Source organism: Strix aluco, chromosome 7 (genome assembly GCF_031877795.1).
Source record: "Strix aluco isolate bStrAlu1 chromosome 7, bStrAlu1.hap1, whole genome shotgun sequence".
NCBI lineage: Eukaryota > Metazoa > Chordata > Aves > Strigiformes > Strigidae > Strix > Strix aluco.
The window spans coordinates 11,523,009-11,545,593 of record NC_133937.1 but is presented as its reverse complement, the minus strand read 5'-3'; the positions used below and the strand labels follow the sequence as shown (position 1 = coordinate 11,545,593).

The 22,585-nt window shown below is 41.0% G+C and overlaps 1 protein-coding gene across 2 annotated transcripts; it reads right to left on the bottom strand.

Annotated features, from left to right (window-relative positions):
- Nucleotides 1–1,099: 1,099 nt before the first annotated feature.
- On the bottom strand, nt 1,100–21,776 carry LRIT1 (leucine rich repeat, Ig-like and transmembrane domains 1). 2 transcript variants are annotated; one of them, XM_074830483.1, is made up of 4 exons: nt 21,686–21,776; nt 11,653–12,119; nt 7,756–8,061; nt 1,100–5,267 (listed from the first exon to the last, which is right to left on the bottom strand). In XM_074830483.1, the coding sequence occupies exons 2-4, from the start codon at nt 12,092–12,094 to the stop codon at nt 4,285–4,287; spliced, it is 1,731 nt and encodes a 576-aa protein (XP_074686584.1). In that variant the 5' UTR covers nt 12,095–12,119; nt 21,686–21,776; the 3' UTR covers nt 1,100–4,284. The 2 variants fall into 2 exon arrangements, with proteins under 2 accessions (XP_074686584.1, XP_074686583.1); XM_074830482.1 differs by lacking the exon at nt 21,686–21,776 and adding an exon at nt 14,685–14,830.
- Between the last annotated feature and the right edge of the window lie 809 nt (nt 21,777–22,585).

The window sequence follows — 22,585 nt, the reverse complement described above, 5'->3', positions numbered from 1 at the left end:
GAAGTAAAATGGGGAACTTTTCTTTTGCTCTGTTTTGGGCAACCATTCGCATCTTCTGTTCATGGACTTTAAAGCTAGTGAAGCTCCCACTAAGCCACAGTATGATAGCACTGACTATTGATTAAATACATCCTGAAACTTTTCAGACATTCCCAGAACGCTTCTGACATTGAGAGACTTTGAAAATATTCCAGTGGTAAAATAAAATCTAAAGGTTAAAAAGCTCCTGAAGAAGCTGACATCAAAGTCATTCTTCAATGTCCATTCATTTTTTGAAATACCTTGAAAAATGTTTTACTGTCCTCTTGACATTTTTAGGTGGTTCTTCATTTTTTTCACAAATTTATATATATGCACATGCACACCTTGTGTCCTACATTTTTTAATCATTTAAATACCTTTTAGTCTATTCTTTCTGGGCACACAGAAATAAATGTGAAAGTGACCACACAACACAATTATAGCTTTCCAGCATGCTTAAATCACATTGTGGAAATAAGATGTTTGTCAGCCTGAATGTGATTTTACATTTGTGGAATTTTTATACATATGTGGCATAAAAATAGTTGCAGAAACTGTATAAATCAGAGCCAATACTAGCCTTTGTCTGGATCTACTCACCGGATAATCTGGACACTTTTTAAGAAGTTTGGAAAAATATATTTCAAAGCCTTGACATGTTTTTTTTACATTTCTTCTTGCACTTAACTACTTGAAGTACTCCTTTTTAATCACTTTGGACACATTATATCATTTATAATCTGCTCAGTTCCCTCATTTTGATAGCTGTTTTTCTCTAGATCATGAAAAAGAAATAATAACAATTTTTCAGTACAGTTCAGAGCTATTTGGATTACGTTTTAAAACATGATTTTAAAACACAATTACCTTCTTTTTTAAACCCTGTACTTAATTTTTTAATTTTACACCTGATTTCCAAAATAAGTATAAAAAGATACTGCAGGAGGAGGAGCTTGTCTGTCTTTGTTATAATGCTCTCCAAAGCGCTCAGCCCAGGCAGCCAGTGCAAACCTCCTGCCTAATGTAGGTGGACAGTTACTTTATTCCTAAGTATTACTGAAGTGGTCCAACACTCATCTGAGAAGAAATTTTAAAATGGTTTAATAATAAAAGTAGGGAACATTGTATTACAAGAGATTCCTAAATATATTGCTTGACAGTGGCAAAATATTTGAAATAGACCCCAAAAAGCAACTTGACACAAAGAGATTATTAACAGATGAAACATTTTCCACGGAAAAAGAAAATCAAACAGAACAAAGTGTCAAAAAAAATAGTGCTACCAATGCAGTAATTCTAAAAGATATTCAGATGTTCCTTTCAGTTCTTACAGCACGTCTGTCCAAGGATTGACTTTAATTGTTTCCAGGGGTGAATATTCTCCTTGCCTGAATTCTGAGCCAGCTCCATTCACACGTCTTATGACCAGAGAGGAAAGCTTGCTTGAGCTAATCCTGCTGAAACTAGGTGACTAACACCCCTTCGGTTAAAATAACAACAAAAAAATCCAGTGAGGTATTTATATTTACATGCATCATACCACTGAAAATCTGACCCAGAGCAATGAAGTCACATTCAGCAGAAAACCAGTATATTTAATAGTTTGAAATTTCACCTGCAGTTTAGCATGCATAGGGTTTCTTTTCTGACCAACGCCAGACAACAGAGTTTATACAAGTTTCTATCTATTGATTATCTTGCATGAATCACCAGCGCAGTAGAGAGAGAGGCCGGTTTTGGAGCAGCAGCAGTTGAGATGCTAAACTGTGATGCCTCACCTGTGAGACAGTGAGAATAGCCATAGGAAATAGAAAAGAAAAATCATGTTTGTTCTACTATTTAGTCAAAGTGCAAAAAAATATCCAGTAGAGTCTGTAAAACTTAACACATCCACAGTGAACGTCACAGGATGACCTCTCCATCCTCCCCTCCTTGCAAGCAAAGAGCGACAGCGCTGGCCCAGCCGGTGCCTTTTCCTTTGCCGGCTCAGAGACTGTGTGTCGGAGCGTGTGCTGATGGAAAGGGCAAGAGCTGTTCCTCACCAGGGCTGGATGCAGCAAATTACCCAGCTCCTGCCTCTGGGTACCCAAGAGGTAAATACCTCTCATTCCCAATCAGCTCCTACAAACCTGACTTACAGGAAAGTCCTTGGGCAGCAGGTCCACTCTGTTCACAACAGGAGAACTTCAGGACAGCCTTGATTCTTCAGGGCTAGCTTATCCACCCAGGGCCATGTCAGGCTGATTTCTGCACAGCCCAGTGATACTGCTGCAGATGTGAGCAGGAATCAGGCTCAGCAATACAGCAATCCTTGCAACTCATCCCAAAAACTGCTACTGGAAAAATATTTTTGTTCTACTTGGAGAGAGACTCTAAAAATCATCCTGGGAAGTGCAACTGTATAAATAAGTACTAGATCTATTACATACTACTTCTTTCATCAGTTAATTTGTTGTATTAAAATACATGATTTTGCACAATGTTATTCTGAAACCTAAAAATCTATGCAGACCAGAAGTAGCATGCATTATTTTATATAGAGATTGACAAATTTTCCCAATAAAAGAGAAGTTCTTTATCATTAATGTAAGGAATACAGGGAGTCCTATCAGAAACTATTGTAATGTATTCCCTATTGCTAGTATTGATGTTGAGATCAAATCACTTGTTTTTTCCATCAGGCCAAGTAACCTAACTGAAACCCTTCTGTACAAGGAAGACTTGCAAAATCCATACAGGGCTCCATTCCAACCAGTGAATTTTGTTAACCCACACTGTACATACACATCCAGAATGTGAGTGGAGATCCTTCCAATAAATTTACAAATACACATTTAAAAACAATTCAGCAAGCTTTATCAGTTATCATTTCAACTTGGCTGGATCCCTCCCATTCAACATTTGGCAGAACGTATATAATTTTCTTCATGGAGTATATTTATTACAAAGAGAAAAACTTTATATACAGAATTACTACATGAGAGACTAGAGTGGAAAATTATACATCTGGGAAGTGCTTTGTGATAGCCACTCAGATCCACATTCCAGTGGAGCTGCAGGACTTAAATAACTGATTAGCTCACCCTGGCTCTGAAAGTACATTTAGATTAATATTAGACAGTTTTTTTCAGGGTTCTCAAACTTGTGAAGTGTTTGAAACGCACCAAGCCTCTGCCACCACTGATGCCATGGTGGAGGTATGGCTGATATGTGCCTGGCCAGCAGTCTACCACCACGTCAGATATTCCTGCTCTGCACAGAGCAAGGTGTTTTCATGACCAAAACACGCATGCCTGGCTGACCCCTCTGGTCTTCACCACCAGTTTTGTCAGGAGAGCCAGCAGCAATGACAGGGCTCGTCTGGGATAGTTTTGCAGAAATGTCTAACGTAGGTTTTTCAGTATTGATTACAAAGCATTACAACACCAAACACAATTTGCAGAGTAGGCTACTGTATGATTTTTAACTAACACAGCTGATATAAAACATACTCTACTAATTAAAATACAGCTACAAAATGCCAGCAAGGACTGATACTGAAAGACCTGTGAGGTACTGTTATTCAAGAAAATCTTAAGAATGGTGTCTAGGGCCAAAATGCAATCACAAAACACTCTCTTATGTATTCTTAGCAGTGGATTGGGTTTTGTCTCTTGATTTCTACCTCCTTTGCACATTTCTCCAAATTCAGAGCATAGAGCTGTTATTATGACGGACATACTAGAAAGGGTTGCGCTGTACATACATCTGTGTTTAGCGATCTATTGAGCATCAAGTTGCATGTTTCACGCAAACATGGGGGATATAAAAGGTAAGACTCTCAATTTTCACCTTCATAGATATTTATATTAAAATTACTAAACGCTCCCCTGTTTGTCAACCAAAAGAACATCAAAAGAGCTGAGAATAAAATACTTAGCATATTACATAGCAGGTACTAAACAACACCAGGCAGCACGCACTCGGAAATGTTGCTTAATGTCCTCACACTCAGTGTGCATGCTTCATTTTATGAAAATAAAAGTCGTCCAGTAGAACGAGGCCATTATCACAGAAGCTTTTGACTGGGTACAAAACAGCAAACCCCAAGTGGGATGAGCAATGTTTCTGTAAAGCTTGGGCACCATCTACCCTCTTGCGTCCACCTCCAGAACGTGTCAGTGACAGAAGCATTGACAGGGTGGCCTGCAGTGCTGGAGCAGAGAGTCGCATATACAGCCACATGATTTCCACCTAGGGAGCTGACAGTCAGCCTAGTTAGTATCAGCAAAAGTATTCATTAGGTTGCCCTTCTACCTTTGGTATTGCTTCTGAGTCCACACTGGATCGGGCAGACAGCAGCCTGTTCGACTCGTCGGGGGTATGCCTAGTCAAGTATTCTCCTTCTACACCTTTCACCTTGGCCCCAGGAGACAGGCTTTCCAAGGTTACATAGGATTCCTGAATTTCTTTGGGTTTCTGCACAAACCATTTTTTGCAACGCCTTTTCAGTGCTCCACAGCAGACCACTAGTGTCAGAGGAACAGCAATGACACAGGCCACGCTGATGACAACCATATTGATGAGCCTCTGGGTCCCTCCTGCACTGGCAACTTCCTCTGTGGAAAATATGATGCATTGCTCCTTCTTGGGGATCAGCCCTTTCGCGCAGACACACACGATGTATTTGGTCTTTGGCAGGAGCCCATAAACGGTGACCTTGGTCTTTCCTGGCTCCACATTGATCCGCCGCATGTCCCTCTCACCAAAGATGGCGTAAAGGACACTGAACACTGTTGTGTTCTTTGCCAGAGGTGCCTTCCAGACCACGGTGATACTCTGGTCGGTGTCTCCTATCACCCTGACAGACCTCACCATGCACTCCGGCTCCTCCTGACCCATAGGTGGGCTCACCAGCAGGTTTCTGGGGCTGCTATCTTGTGCCACATCTGGGAGGAGGCCCTCTCCAGTGCCCACTCCAGCCCCCAGGGTAGGCACAGTGGAGGTGGTGATAATGTACCTTGCCACGAGCTTGTCATTGTAGGCAGCTGCTTCCATCCCGCTCACCTTCCCCCTCCATGCACCTTTGGCATTAGAGTTGGGGTCATCCGTGCTTTCTGAGTCTGTGATGATGAGAGATATGAATGCCTCTGTTGCCCCCAGAAAATTCTTTGCTTTACAGATGTACTCTCCAGAGTCGACATAAGAGACTACAGGCAGGCCCAGAATAGACCAGCTCATCCCATCACTGGAAATCTCTTGGTGAACTGCAAGGAAGGAAAAATGTAAAATAAATACGCAATAGCCAATAGAATTAATAAAATGTTTCATAAAATATTAATATTCAATCAGCCAAATGTCTGCTCAATACAGTAGAATCATCATTTCTTTTTGTCACCAAGAACATTACAAAATCAAAGTAAATCCAAGAAAAGGACATTAACACTAAAATTAGGTTATGTTGGGATTTACACTGCTTCAGACTGAATATATGTGAAGCATTTGATGCTATTTCCTTCAAATTGATGTACAGTTTGAAAACAAAACAGGAAAGGTTCTTCCATTAAAAAAAGAAAAAAAGGTTAAAAGCTCTTATGTAGGTACCATACTTGGAGTAGGCAGTAACACGATCTATTTGAACATTAGATGCAGTCCTCTGAGTCACAGAAAATACAAACAGTGGAGATTTTCTTCTAAGAACCATATATGGACTAATCTAGAGTATATGGAGAAAAATAGCTGAAAAATAATATCCCTTTTACTGCTATATTAGTGCAAGTTTTTATATTGAGCCAAACACAGGGAAGTCTGATCACTTACCACTGAACGATATGTACACAGCTGAGTGTTGATTTTCTCATTTCATTTACCAGGAGGCTAAAACTAGCTTTTTTTGCCTTTTTCTATTTGTGCAGAAAAAAAAGAGCTGGGATCATGCAAAAGGGTAAAACACCTTCTTCATTATTTCACCAGACTCCTTAGGATGAGCACGTACTATCTCTGCCCTTTCCCACTGAAAGGTAAACCAGGGAGATGTCTGAAAGGCAAAGGTAAGACAGAATGCAAACTTCTCCCAAGCCCTTGTGGGGTCAGAATCCAGCCTTGGCAATCAGGACACATTCCAATGGCAGCAAAATACAATGGTAGCAGAAGTTACTTTTTCAGTTTAATTATTTACTGAATGGGTATATTAAAAAACATAAAGCTACTGGTCTTTCTACAGCACTTTCCCATACATACAGACTGTGGGGTGTTTCTCACTCCTTTCTATTCAGAAACCTCCATTTCAAACAGTCATATTACAGCATTGGCCCAGAAGCTGCCATTGCTGAGAAATAATGTATATTTTCAGCCAACTTTTTATTGAAAGGTGCTAGAGTCTGATTTAATGGGGCACAAAATACATCATTCTCAGTTGTAGCTCAAATTAAACCCAACATACGCTTTCAGGAAAACATTCTCTGTTTTATTTTTTGTTGTGGCTCTCTTTCAAGTGTAGGAGGGATGTTCGCAGCATGATGGGTAGACATTATCATTATGAGAAGCAGCTCTGCAACATCCTGCACATCATGCACAACAGAGCAATGACTTGTGCAGATCTCAAAAAGGACATTTATTACAAGTGGTTCTACTGCTGTGAAAGAAAAATACTCTCTCCCCTGTTTCTGTGCACCAAGGAGCCCTGTAATCCATTGAATATCAGATGCCATACTTAGCAATTTATCTAATGAGTTTAGACCCTCTGTGAAAGTCAGTGCCAGGCCTGGGATACAGTAGCATTCAGGGGAGGTTGGAGGGATGAAGTTCAGGTCCTGACCTAAAACCTCTAGGACAAAAAGCTAAGGACGATTGCCTTGAGTCCAGCAAAGGTTTTTTCCCTAAATTCCCCCCATATTAAAGGACCAACATTGCAATTTTAGGTCCAACCATTCTTGTGAATAGAAATCAAAACATGATCAGGTCACAAAAACAGTGGCTGTTTGAAGGCTTCCCCCACATGAATGGTGAGCACAGAAAAGGGACCTGGTCAGTGTTTCGCCCATAGAGCATTTTCCCAAGAGACTTTGTCAATCTATCAGAAATGAAACATTTCTTGGCAGCATTGTCACTGAAGTATTGTATTCTTCAGCAGTTTAGTGGCTTTTTTTCTCCTTTAATATATAAGTAATGTTACATGTTTGCAACCTTTCCTTCCTTTGCCACATCAGATTTGAATCCCAGTTGAATTCACATCAGACATCTCTCTGGCAGAGATGTTTACTAACTGATTAGCAGTAGCTCATCATTAGTCTCAAAGACCCATAAAATAATTCAGTGGGAAGCCTTTTCAGTGACTGAATAACTAAATAACTAATTTAAAACAGCCTCTTGCTACAGCTGGACATATTCCATTGCTTCAGCTCCAAGAGATTTGCAGAAACCCCCTTGACTTGTCTCACCACCACAATTGTTATGAAACAAAACAAAACCAACTTTTTACACATGATAGTATACATTTATCAGATGATATTTATATTAACATGTAAGTAGTTTTATAGTCCACAGAAAATCACAATGCAATAGTGAATTACATACACTACTATTGTGAATTAGAGTGAATCTTGATTTTGTACCACTTTCTTTTTTTGGGTCTTTTATCAGTGGGAAGGATCTATTGTCATAGAAGCTTCCATTTGCTGAACAGTCTGTAGAAAATAAAAGTGCAGGCGTCCCTCCTCATTCCACGCGTATGAGAAAAGCTTAAGCCAAACCCACCTGTGCCGTTTAGTTGAGCACCATCAGCTCTTCTCCAGCTGAGCTCAGGAACAGGCACCCCTGTTGTCCCACATCTCAGTAGCACAGTGCTGCCCAGGATGGTCTTTACTTTGGCTACGGACGTATGTACAACAGGGCTTTGACACTTCCTTAGCTCAACTTGGCTGAAGGAGACTCCTGCAAGGCTCCGCGGGGTGAAGCATTTCAGCCTGGGCTCAATGAATGCTATGTTAGGAGTCTGGAAATTTAGGAAATGGACCATTTCATACAGACTGCAGTCACATACCCAAGGATTGTCTTGCAAGCCTGTCAAAATAAATCAGAACAGGAAGTCACTCCAACAGCACCTTCTGTTTCTGCCACTTCTGTTTCTATTTTTCAGCAGGACAAACTGTGATAGGCTCCTAATCTGCCCAACAAGGACTTCCTGTGCATATGCAGGGATAGGCAGGGTGTGTGGGGGGGTATCCCAAAAGCCTGCCGCTGCTGTTGGCTGAGCTTGATGGATCCCATAGTTGCCAGTTAGTAGAAAGGAATAAATATGGCTTACTAAAGTATCTCAAAATCTGGAGCTGAAATCATGTTCTTTAAGTACAAAGCAGAATTTTCATATCATGAAAACATTGCTATTTAAGCACATAAAGAAGCAAACCAAGAAGTTATTATTATAAACGTATTTGGTTCCAGAATGGAAAAAAGAAGTAACCATGGGGGAGGGTTCAGTTGGTCTGGGGTGAGGATTTTTTTTGGTTTGAAGAGACTATGGAGTCTCTTTCTTAGACAGGCCAGGAAACTCTTCTCACTGGAGATTATTAAAATATTAGCCAGATTGTCGTGCCAGCTGTGAGGCCTGCAGTGGGTGTAGGTGATCCTACTTGACTGTAAGAGTTCTTTTCCAGCCTTGTTATTCTAAGTTATTTTCATTATTTTAATAATCAGTTGTTTTTCCTGAAATGCTAATTTACACTTGATAAGATGAAAGAACTGTTTTAAGGATGAAATTGAAGAATATACATGTTATGGTATATAAAAGTAAAAAAACAATAACTATATTAAGAATATACACATAGAAAGGGGTATATTGAAGAATACACTCCTGTTTTAGAATCCCAGAATATTCCTCTTTTTCTTTTTTCTGCTATCCCAGTGTGTGCCTATTTAACTCAAATTCTGAAAAAATGAGACATTATTAAAAATAGACTTTTAGAGATGGTACTGAAAAAGCAAATTTGGAACTAGAGTAATGCATCTCCACGAACAGAAATTGCTTCATTCTAACTAAATCTGTATCGTCCTACAGACAGATATTCACATTCACCTGTCCTGTGGACAGTTTATGGTCTCTAACGACTTGAACTAGCAGATTTGACACTAGGGATATTTATACCATCTAACCCCAGGCACGCATTTGAAGCCTAAGCCAGGAGCATGGCTTCCCAGGCCTCCTGCCTGCCACAGGAGTAAGCTTTGCTACCTCCAAGAGGGCTTCACCTCCTCTTTTCCACAGGCAGCCCAAGGACATGGCTTGGGGCTGGCAACTGCCTGAAAGTAGAGAATACTACTACTCCCTCGATTCCTGGCAGGAGGAAACAACAGCTGCCCACCTTACGGTGCCCACTCTTGCTGGCCCCAGTGCACTGCAGCAGTAGTCATGCAAGAAGTGGCTTTCTGGCAAGAACCAAGTTTTGACAAAAGTGCAGAGGGTGCGCCACAAGGCTCCGTGAGCATCAAGAGGCTGCTTGAATCTGCTAGAAACAGCAGAAGCACAGGGTTGATCAAAAGTCCCTGAGGCCTCAAATAAACTGTTTTAAAGATTCTGCTGATATATCTCTTCTGAGACCAATGCATACTGCCTTCCCTGGGCTTGGAAGGGGATTGGAAAGTTGTGGGCCTTAGCAGGAGGACACTTCTTGTAATTTAATATATTAAAGTTAAGGGGACTAAATAAAGAGTGGAAGTTCAGCTTGGCTTTGTTGTTTTATGGCAGTTTTTGCTAGCAGCTTACTTCTGACTTCATGCGCTAGATAACAATTTATTCCAGATTCCCCAGCCCCAGTTGATGCTGTGGCACCCCCAAAGCCCCAGGGAGCCCTTTGGTGCCCTGCAGAGTCAAGTGGGCTCACGTGGGCAATCCTCATGTGCAAAAGCTTGCAGCCTTGACACAGACTATCAGTCAGCAAGCTACCTCTGGAAGTACTTCTTCTTGAAGTAGTCTACAAGCAAAGGCTCTGAAGAGGAGTCACAATTATGCACTGTAGACAAAGGAAGAGACTGGGCTTACTCTTTATTATTCATGGATTTTTTTATGCCTCCATGAGAAACAGTAATGAGCAGAGTGAAACAGAAACGTGCAGCTGTGTTCTCCCATTCTGCTCCTGCAAGGGATGTCTTTCATATACCTGGTCCCACTGGGTGTCAGCAGGATAGGACCTAGGAGCTGGAGTGTCTATTCATTACCATATTAATCTTAGCATTATATTCATTTGCCTACATTAATTTTTTAGGATCCTGGCACAAGCAACCTGTGCACAGCTGGCTACATTAACACTCAGGTTGGCCACAAGCATCAAGGCATGATTTGTACTCGACAAAATACTCTCCTAATCTATATTGAATGGAATAACATTTTTACATGTAACTTGACTCTAAAAAATAAATAAAGAGTATGATCTAGGAAGTGTCTTGTCATGCCACAAATAAAATGGGCAATCCCAAACAGCCAACTTTGGCTTAAAGAACTTCATACTGCATCTGGCAAAGCAAGATGATGAAACACCTGCTCCTCTCCTGATGCTAATGAAACCTTAAACATCTGCTAAGGACACTAAAAGCTTTGTAGGTGGCAATTTGAATATTTTTAAAGTCTTGTGTCTCTTTCTACTGCAATCTGGTTTTAAAAACTTTACCCCCCTAAATTTATCCAGAGAACAAAGAGCAGCAGGTACTTCCCAGAGTGAGAGAAAACTTGCAATGTCTCTGGTGAGATTATCAGCAAGTGCCTGAACTCACATCTGTGGCTGTAGAAGCAGTACACACAGATGCACACACACCGCAGATCAAACACAGTCAGTGGAGGTGGATCAGCTCATAGCAAGTGAAGACAGCAGATGGCAATGACTCTGAACCATCATCAACCTGCTGTGGATTTGAACCAGTGCATGATGGCTAAAAGTCTGAGTAGTAATCCCCTGAACTAGTAAATGTGCTCAAAACCTCATCTGGGGATACTGCAACAGTCATCTCTAATATGCCCTCCGACACAAAAATGGACAATTGCCCTAAAGCCATCCTTCTGAGGACCCCAGAACTGTCTCCAAAAAGGAGATTCTTGTAACTTTATAGCTGCCCTTGAAGGCAGCACTATCTTGGTGGCTTTGGAGAGACTAGGGTTGAATTCGGTGTGAACAGATAAACAAGGCTCTGAAAAGAGACAGACTGGCCATCCTGAGCCAGATTTTATGCTCAGTGATGGTTTTATTCCTCTTTAATTTGGGCATAATAAATATCCATCTTTTTATTTAAAGCTGCTTAAAATTGATCGATTCCATAGTAACTATTATTAGAAAAAAGCACATGAATTATGTGGAGCTCTAATCATATTTGTGTTTCTGTCAAAAATGGCAGCGGCAATAAATAAAAGGGGCTTGAGCAAGAGTCACCAATTCCACGTTACAAAGATTCAAGCCAGTGATAAAGTTTATGATGTAATAAACTGGGTGTGGGAACCCTGAGATGAGTTTGTTAACATGTAAATGAATTTGCACACTTTATAACAGGGTAGTAAATTGTACACAGCAGCGTACTCGCTGTGGTAACCATAGTGGATGAAAATGCTGCAATAAGATGCAGAGCTCCTGACAGTTGTGCCCCCTGCAAAATGACAGGCACTTCTCTTACCTAGGATGATTTTGGAGTTATCATTGGGGAAGTAAGGAACAGCCTGGAGGTTAGCCCAGGTGGCAATAAGAGCCTGAGGAAGAGTCATCAGTTTATTGCTAGACAGGTCCAGGTATGTGATATTCTTGACATAACGAGCAGCATCTGGAGGGATTGAGGTAAGTTCATTGTTGTGTAAATCCAGAAGTCTTAGCTGTGGCATGTCAGCCAGGGTTTCCCAGGGGAATGATATTAAGTGGTTCCCATCCAGCCTCAGCTCCAGCAAGCGACGAAGGCCCTTGAAAGTGATCCCACTGAGGCTGGCCAGGGAGTTATACGGCATCCAGAGGTACTCCAGGTCGTAGAGCGCGTGGAAAGCCTCTCCTGGCACCCTGCGGATGGCTGTCTTTTCTATCCGAAGTTTGGATGTATCTACAGGGATGTTCACGGGAGTGAGGGTCATCTCCGGATCATTACACAGCACCGTCCTGGTGGGGAAACACAAACACGGATGTGACTTTCTTGTATTTTGAAAAGGTTTTGAAACATTTCTAATGCAAGATTTTGATCCACCTTTCTTTTTTTACAAGCTTTCTTGTCATTTCTTACTTGCTGCTGATCTCTACGTCATCACCATAAGTACATCAACATACAGTAATTCATATGTACCTTTTGACTGCAGAGACTGCAGTGTCGTGCCTCTCCTGGAGTGGTGTGAGTCTGAGTCTGGCCCATATAGTGTTTCTGCTTTTTTTTTTTTCCTTCCAGTTTTTTTAGATTACTTATGATAGACAGCAGTGACAACATTTATGCACAACAGAGGATTCTAGTGCATGTTAAAACAAAAGGATCCATAAATTGAACAATAAAAGACATACCAAAAAAGCCTTACTGACACGTGGAATGGCAGGAAGTAATATAGATTAAATACAGCACAGGATCTTTGGTTTATGAAACGAGGATAAGAAAGTCAGCTAACAACTCACTGGAAATACATTACAGCAAGCTCTACTTTACTATGAAATAGTCTGGAAGGTGTGTACAAATGGTAGCAGTTACTGCACTGCAGGCATGTACAGTTATAAGAGTGAAAGTGCAGAAAATTAACTCTTTGGAAAATGTTATACTAAAAGCAAGGCAGATTTATGTGTCTTAAATTGTTCCTTCCCATTTGTAATCTCTAGAGGTCAAATCATTAAAACCCTATGCTGCATTTTCACAGCCTTCATACAAAAAATTGTCTTTGACTTTGCCAAGATGTGGGACTGTAGATAGCCATGAGGAATGAAGGGAGACAAAATAGGTCTCTCAGACTGCACTTTAATTTGTCTATCAGCGAGAAAGGCAAGTTCTTAACAAAATACAAAGCCACCTTGCAAAAGGTAACAAGTTAGATAGGCATGTCCCACTCCACATGCTAAACAAGATACCACAAGAAATGTAATGTGATCAGTCAAGTAACATTTTCTTATCACACTGCCTGGCAGAATATTACAAAGCTGCCAAAACCAGATTGGTTTTGGCTGAAAGCAATTATTCCTCTACTATCAACAAAAACAAATAACATCACTGAACTGCTCATGCAAGTTTCCCGGAGTTAAATCTTATTTGAGCCTACAGTTAAATTCTTAATTTATAATCAAAGCATAGTACATTACTCTCATCCAACACTTCTATTGCGGCATTAAATCCTGACACCCTCAGTTGAAAGTTAAGATTGTGAGGAAGAGAAAAATCTCCCAAATAAGAAGAATCCAGAAATCCTCTTTCAATAAAACTTTTTTTTTTGTGTGTGTGTGTGTGTAGGCATGACACAAAATGCTCGATAACAGAGACACTATGGCAGTAAAACAGCATGCTTCTCATAGTGTCCCCAGACTATGTCAGTGAACAGTAAACATTTAATCTATGGGATAATCTCCTTCTACTAGTGAGAAATATGAATCATAATGCAGGGAAAAAAGTGACATTATTCTCCTTAAGGGACTAATGAATATTTGCTTTATTATATATCTTACCAAAACATACTACAGCTCTTTCCAGTCACTAAGAGGAAATTCCCCTAGGAACTGTGACATTTATGGAGCAATAATTGGCTCTCCTGCTATTGCATTCCCTTTTAACAGTTGCAGACTACTTGTGTCTCTACCATGCTTCTTACTGGGGAAGTTTCTGGTATTAAATCTATAGCACCATAAAAGAGATAAGAAAGTAGATCTATTTCATGGGGATCCAAAAGATAGGGGACAGCCTTTCATTTCAGTACTGTGGTCGTGTCAAAAAAAAATTTCTTCCAAAGGATTTTTCAAATACTGTATCTCTGTCACAAAATCTCCTCTACTGTGAACCATACCTTATAAAAATGTAGCCTGTATTTCATTAAGTCAGATCATTACTTTGTCATTATCCTTCATAAAGACTTTCTTATTACAGTCCTCCAGAGAAATGTCTGTACAATGGCATTGCATTCAAAAATGGATGTCTTTCTGGTCTTGTCTTCTTTTTTAACTGAAAGTTTCCAGTCTGAGAATTATCTTTTTATTATTGTTGTTGTTGTTATTATTATTATCTATTTTTTGGTTCATTCTCATCTAGAGTCTATCACTTTGCCTAAGATCTCAAACTGAAGGATTTTTTAAGTAAATGGAATTGCAGTTTTTCGTACGACAATACAAACCAAACCTAGTTACACTTTAGAAACAAACCAGCAGAGCAGAATAAAGTCTTTTAAAACTAGTATTTTCAGCATAAAGGTAAAAAAAGAAAACATTGTTTAAATTTTATTCCCTTTTTGCCATTGCACTGGCAGTAATTATGTCACTTCTGTTCTCAGAGTGGAGATGCCCAAACGTTTTCTCTGAAATCAGCTTACTGTGTTTTCAGAAGCTAATCCTCTGCAAATAAAGCTAGAGCGCAAAGCAACTGGAAAAATAATGGACATAAAATCTGGACACAATATTTTCTCCTCCGAGCATCCTTACAGAGGAGAAGAAATAAAATCCCCGACACCCAGAGAAAGAGCGGCAACCCCCCTAGGGAGAGGATCGGCATACCTGGCTTTCGTCCTTTCGCTGAGGCTGTGGAAGGCGCAGCTGCACTGTGATGGGCACGAGCCGCCCGCCCGTGGCAGCCCTCCGAGCGTTAAGCAGCAGAGCAAACTCACCACGATCCACATGGCTACCTGTGCATGGGGAGGACACCTGGGCACTAGACAACGTGGAGGGTTTTGCCTATTGTTTTATCCATTGACTGGTCACATCTCGTTAACTCCCTTTTGTTATCAGCCACACTGTGATCTTCCAGCCCTCGCTGAGTCCATCAGATAAAAAAGGATAGGCAGGGATTAAGGATGGGGACTTGAGTTATTTTCATGAAGGTGCTTATTGCTTCCTGGAACCATACTGACAGCATTTCTTCCCTCAGGGAGCCCCATCAAAATACCCTCCTCGGGCAATCTGTGGCTCTTGTGCAAGAAAAAAGCAAGCATACTTTTTGCGGACCTGTATCACAGGCAAGATAACTGACTAGGAATTAGCAATAATTTATTTCCTCACAGGGAACTGGGAATACTTAAAAACAGTTTCTTGTGCTAATGGAACGTAAGCCTCCTATATAAGAATACTAAAAATATACAGTGATATTATTAAAAGACTTTATTTTCTTTTAAAAACTCCTAGTTTGATCTAGCAATTATTGAACTGTTGGCAACATGACTGATATTAATAAACAATGACTAATCCAGTAAATATGCATGTATTTCAGTTTATATCAGGGCTAGCACGTGCCTGCAGGACTGAGCACTGTGCTCTGACTTGCTGGTACAGCAAAGCCCAGATGAGGGACTGTTTTTGGGAGCGCCACCTGATGCAGGGCTGTGGGACAGCTTCAGGGATGCTAAGAAAGGCTCAGCTCTGTCTTAAGGACAGCACATGACCAAGTGTCAAATTATGCACTTCCCTTGAAGACAGTTTTTTCCCATCTATTAGCAAAGGCAACCATGACTGCAAAGCTGATGGAGACCACTCGTCTTCGGCAGTCTTCATCTGACTCCAAAGAACACAATCCATGTGAGAAAAGTAGAGCCCAAATATGCACAGATATAAAGCTTAAGACGGGAGCAGAATTCTATTCATATTAGCAAGGACACCTCACGTTTCTAAAGACTATTGTTTTCTGTTGAGCGTGAAAGTATATAAATCACTTACACCACAAATGTGCAACACTCTCTTAAAAGTAAAAAAGCTTTGGAGAAACTAACATGATTACTTTCAACCTGATCAGATTGTTACTCCCTCACTTCTTGGCCATTACTGCATTATAGCTGTGGTAGAAAAATTGACCCATGTGTCAGACACAAGTTAAAAGTTAACAGAAAAGAGGAGTAACTGAATGGAGCTGAACAGTCAGCAATAAATCACTAACCAGACACTACTCCTTCAGAGATGCTTTAGGAAAATATTTCTTTTCCAGCTCTGTAGCTCTGGAAAGCCTCAGTGCCCAGTAGTGTTCAAGGGGAGAGTCCCAGATGCCTCACTCCAGCATAAAACACGAGCAATTCTGCGAAAATTCTAGACCCTGTTAACTCAATAGGAACTCTGCCATCCACTTCACCCAAAGAAATGGGAGTGTAGGATCAAATATGGCTGACAGGCAGAAAGCACCTGGCATCCTGTTGGCCTTTTAGCACTCATCACTTCCCAGCTTCCCTTCCTTTACCTAAGGTCAGAGAAGAGGGGAAAGGAATTACAACCCACAAAGATTTCTCTAAAAATTAGGTTTTCTTGGATCTTAATTATAGTCATATTGATCAAAAAAAGTGCCCATCACAGTCTCTTCTGTCAGTGTTTGAAGACAACACACCTTTTCTCTTCACTTTTCGTAGATAACCATCTAAATTTGGATTTCCCTAGGAGAGAACTAAAGCTCTGCACCTTTTTAAAAGCCTGATTGTATCCACAGCTGCCATTCTGCAGAGATCATCATAGAATCATAGAACGGTTTGGGCTGGAAGGGACCTTAAAGATCATCTAGTCCCAGCCCCCCTACCATGGGCAGGGACACCTTCCACTAGACCAGGTTGCTCAAAGTCCCATCCAACGTGGCCTTGAACACTGCCAGGGAGGGGGAAGCCACAACTCTTTGGCAAACTTCTTCCAGCATCTCACCACCCTCACAGTAAAGAATCTCTTCCTTATATCTGATCTAAATCTACCCTCTTTCACTTCAAAACCGTTACCGCTCGTCCTATCCCTACATCCCCTGATAAAGAGTCCCCACTCAGCTTTCCTGTAGGTCCCCTTTAAGTACTGGAAGGCCACTATAAGGTCTCCCTACAGCCTTCTCTTCTCCAGGCTGAACAACCCCAACTCTCTCAGCCTGTCCTCATAAGGGAGGTGCTCCAGCCCCCTGATCATCTTTGTGGCTTCCTCTGGACCTGCTCGAGCAGGTCCGTGTCCTTCTCATGTTGGGGGCCCCAAAGCTGGACACAGCACTGCAGGGGGGGGTCTCATGAGAGCAGAGTAGAGGGGTAGAATCCCCTCCCTGTACCTGCTGGCCACACTTCTCTTGATGCAGCCCAGGATGTGACTGGTTCTCTGGGCTGCAAGCGCACATTGCTGGCTCATAATTAGTTTTCCATCCACTACTACCCCCAAGTCCTTCTCCACAGGGCTGCTCTCAATCCACTCATTGCCCAGCCTGTATTTGTGCTTGGGATTGCCCTGACCCATGTGCAGGACCTTGCACTTGGCCTTGTTGAACTTCATGAGGTTTTCAGGGCCCCACCTCTCCAGACTGTCCAGTCCCTCTGGATGGCACATCCCTTCCCTCCAGCGTGTCGACCGCACCACACAGCTTGGTGTCGTTGGTGAACTTGCTGAGGGTGCACTCGATCCCACTGTCTGCCAGCAAAGATGTTAAACAGCACCAGTCCCAATACTGACCCATAAGGAACGCCACTCATCACTGATCTCCACTTGGACATTGAGCATAGAAGTATCAAATCATGTGAACTGCCGTAAAGCCAAGGAAGAAATGTGAACAATATAGCCCAAAAGACATTTTGGAGGTTAGAAGAAAAGGTTTAAAAACCCAACAAAACAATAAAACCTGCCACAGACCATTCAACATGCAAAGCTTCCACCCGAGATTGCTATGAGACACAGACATGTTTTGAAGAGCTGCTGTGGATGTTACTCCTCAAAACTCTCTTCCATGCTTGTGCAGCAATCTCAGATCCCTAACAAAAGACTAGTCCAAGGTAGCTGTCAAGATGGATAGGATGTTCCAAAATAAGCATAATATGGGCAACTTGAGTTGCCTATAGCTGAAGCTGGTCTCTTTTCCTGTTGGAAACAGAAGGAATTAAAGGAGCCCAGTTCCCCAGCTAAGCCGGATGCAGAAGACTATGTGATGTAACTACCCTAATGTCTCCTCTGCTTCCCCACTGCCCCCTGCTCTCCTCACCAGGCTGAGGATCCACCTATGCAAGGAGGATCCCTATGAGATAAACTAGCTGAAGTAGCTCCAAGTTCCAGGGTTCACCTCCCACCTCTCCTTTCCAACACTCCTCCCTGTTGCAGACTTGTTGATTTTGCTTTTCCTTTCAAATATGTAATCAGAAGTGCAGCAATAACATACTGATTCCTATGTACAAACTACCTGCAAGTTAGTATGTTACAGCAACAGTATAAGGCATTGTTCCTAACAAAGGTTGCTTACCAGGATTTCTGTTGTATAGCTGTTTTCATGAAGAATTCATCCTGTGTTCTTCAGCAGAATGAAATTACTCTGGCAATTTTTCAGTAATTCTGGGTAATGAACTCTTAGAATTTCAAGGTAATCTAGAGTTGGTTTGGGGCTAACTATTAAACAGACATTTTATGGTGCCATAATTTCGCATAAGCCTGTTTCACAAGTAACTCCGATAATTAATTAAGGCTTGTAGAAACCACTTACACTGAGGGGATGGCCCAAAGGATTCTTTTTCCCCATGCTATTTTCACATTCTACATTTATTGTTGTTCAAAGAGAAATTCAAGTATCTCATTATTTATTTCTGAAGAGATGAGAACATGATGCAGTGCTGCTCATTAAATATCCACAGTTGTTCTCCCATCGACTTCCATTAGGTCCCATTTCTAGATTTAATGATTTCTCAGTTTCCTTTGTGATCACCAAGCTAAGACCAAGCTTATTGGGTTTTTTAGTGCACTCATTGGTCAGCTTGCCTTGCTGCCCAGACTCTGCCTTAGCTCAATACTCACAACATTGACTGAAACATCTCTCTCCCCACTGAAGTTAAATTCTACTTGAAAAAGCAATTCAACATAATTAACCTCTTGCCTCTATTTTTTTCAATGCATCTGATAAAGCAGTTTCCCTCCATTCGAGCTCTGGAATAATAAACTTGTAGAAAGTAGCCAGTAACTGTATGGTAAGATTTGCTTTTATGAACCTCAATTTTGCCTCACAAATGAAACATCTAAGTTACAGCTAAATGCCAGGAGCAGTAGATGTAAACTGAATTTATAAAAAACAGCAGCAATCAATAAAGCATGCCTTAGCAGCTGCTAATGCTATGCACTTTGTCAAGAAAACTGCTATTTAGTTAACATGACAGACTCCTGAAAAAGAAAGAGAAAGACCTGGTGGTAGGCTGAGAGATTAATAAAAGGAGATAAATAAAAGTGGTAACAATAACATGTTTCTCTCCTTGGAGTGTATCTGCAAGTGTCAGAGACATGTGGAAAAGGGAGGGAAAAGGACCAGTCAGCTAACAACCCAGTTCTGTTTTATCAGCACTTACATGTTTGAGGTTTTCCTCCCCATTGACTATATTGTTTTATAATCCTTCATTGGTACATCACCATCAAGGGATGCAAATGATGGGTTAAGCATCAAGGCATAGATACATCCCTGCTAGGCTTGATCTGAATGTCCAAGAGAGTGCAACTGGCCTCACTATGAGGAAACTCAACAAGAGGTTCATCAGGAGGTGAGAAAACCAGCTAAGGTAGGCTTTGGACATGAGGAGCTGGAGAAGGAGGAAAAGGAGGAGGAAGAAGGCCTTGGTGCACAGGAAACAGATATGTTCCCCTAGTGCACAGGCTTCATAGATGTAACAGAAAGGAGCATGCAGAAGAAAAGAGAGAGAATTAGTAAAACAAAGGAGATGAAACGAGATGCCTAAAAATGTAAGGGTAGATGCCTAAAAACATAAGGGTAGATGCCAGTACTTGCCCTTCAGGGACTGCATGAGAAGAACTGCAAGCATGTGTGTGGACTGCAATAAGATGCTGCTTCTGGTTACATCCATGCTCCTTCCCTAATTTAGTGAGATGAAAGAGAGAAAACTGGAAGCAAAATCTGGCTACTGTGTTCAACAGACCACATATTCACTTTCACACACAGTTCTCGTTTGTCCTGAAGTATTTGTTTGCAGTACAACAGTTTTCTAGATCTTCGCGGTATTTTTAAGGCTCTCAACTACTGAACGCACATTATGCTACTTAATTTAAAATGAACACTCACTAGTTAATTTCCTTGTAGGTGCAGGTGATATTTATATCAGACTTTTTAAAATCAGTATCACCTTTTGCAAGTGCCAGAGGTACCAGTGCAGAGTAAAACCAGTTTTTTTCATGACAGCCAATTCCATTCCATAATGAAACTAGTGGGAGTTATGCCCTTCACTTCCATGGGCACAATTCTGCACTCTAAATCATAAAAATAGTGGTCCTTGTTGCTTACTTAGGAAGTAAACAGATTCTTCTGCATCAAGCTAAAAATATCAGCTGGAGAAAAAAAAACATACAAAGAAGCAGCCAGCACATGTCCTTCAGCAGAAGTGTAAGAATTTGTTTTGCATTCTCTGAGAATAGCCAGGTCCCCTGTTTATATTTTTGGTGTAAGTAAATGCAAAGCAAATGGGGTCAAAGTCTGCTGTCAGCAAAGTTCAGCACATGGCAATCTTTCCTATCCTTCCTAAGCAGGTATAATTCAGAGAAAATTTTTTGGTTTATTTTTAATACGATTAAGTTAATTACTTGACATTATAGTTTCCATTTTTTTCCCATATAGACTTGTGAACCCAAAAAATGTTTTATCAGCAGATTCTACTCACAAGCTCAAAAGCAAAACTTGAGTGACAAACTCAGCATGCTCCACTAAGTCACTCATTAGTAATATGGCCATTGGACAGAATTTATTTTTACTTCTTTTCCCCATATACTTAGAGAAATATGGCATAAAGCAAACAAAAAAGCGTATTTTATCACAAATTAAAGCCATACAATACCTTATTATCATGATTTTGTTTGAAAGGTTTGATTAGCAGGCAACACAGGCCAGACACTAAATCAATTTCATTAGGTAAATGCATCTCCAAGAAGCTTCTGGCAGGGCACATCTTGTAAAGTGGAAAATCCTTCCCACTGATGCAAGTCGAGAGCATGTTAATGCATTACGTCATTCTAAATTGGATCTTGCACTTAATGCTGATGAAGGCAGCTCCTCCAGACCTATAGGACTGAGTCATTAATAGACCTCTAGGCATGCTGAAGAAATAAAATAAATCCAAAGGGGTTTTGGCATGAAGCATTAAAAGTCTATCAGTGGTATTTCTTTTGTGCATACATTCACCTTGGTTGTTACAGCCAGTACAGAACAGCAGGAGTACAGACCTCTAACCCAAGGGGGAGACAAATGCATATACCTCCCTTATGAATGAAGCGTTTGACCCATTTCTGTCCAGGCAGCAGAAGCCGCAAGGCCACGTTCACAAGGTCACGTTGCAACCAGCAATGTTTAGTGAGGCAAAGTCTAGCAGAAGATGAAGGTGTACACCAATCCACCTGGTCTCTCCCTCTCCTCTCCCTTTGGGCTTGTGCACCTAGGCAGGTCTGGTCATGACTGATGCAGATTTAAAGTGCTGGGTGTCCATGATAATATTGTACCCAGGACCTCCAGGTCCAACAGGAGAATGGATCCCTTCAGTAACCAGTAAGGCACGTTTGGTCCAGGGTGGAGGAGGTCAAAATAACTCTTGCCTCACCTTAAGGGTGGAGTGGGCCAGCCACCACGGCCATGGCTCTTCTACTCTTCTTCTCCTAAGGCCCCACAGGGACAGGCAAATGTCACTGGGGTCAGATGTACAGGACCCCAGAGCAAAATTCTCTGGGAAAAACCCTCTGTAAACTCCTCTGCAGAAGGAAAACAACAGATGAAGTAACTATCTCTTGCTTAAAAACCCTGTGCAAACCTGTCTTTGAGGCTATTAGTCTTGAGCACTAATGAGAGAATGAACTTGTGTTGTCCACTACATGGAAGCTGGAAGATGCTTCCACCCACAAACAATAAATACACAGAAAATATATATAATTTCATGTCAGTAAATGCTTTAACTACCAAAAAACCACCCACCAAGGTAATGTCAAAAAAAATCACACAGATGGGAAAAACACAACTGAGTTGCATGGAGTGAATCTTTTTGAGGATACTGATGTTTCTGACCAGCTTTTTTACACACACAAAAAGACCTTTAAAGCTCAAAAGTATCACTTATACATGCTACAGTCATCTATCAGCTTTCTGCTATACTAACTCACTTGACATTACAGCTGGTAGTAGGGTGAGGAAGAAAAGGAGGAAAAGAGAAGCATTGCAGCAAATTCTTGCTGCTGGAATATGTAGTTTACAGTTTACAAAGTGCTTACTATTTCACATTTATACTGAAACAATGCCCAAGAGCTCTAGTAAGGCACAGGCACTGTAAAAGTTTTTATCAAAGACCAACACCTGTATCCTTAATGGAGCACAGCAAAAGACATGACACAAAGATTAGGGAAAGAAATACATAAACAAATCAAGTTTATCATTGACTTGTACAAATATATACATATAAAAACATCTAGATTTAAAGCTTAAGTTACCATGAATAGAAAAATTAATACAT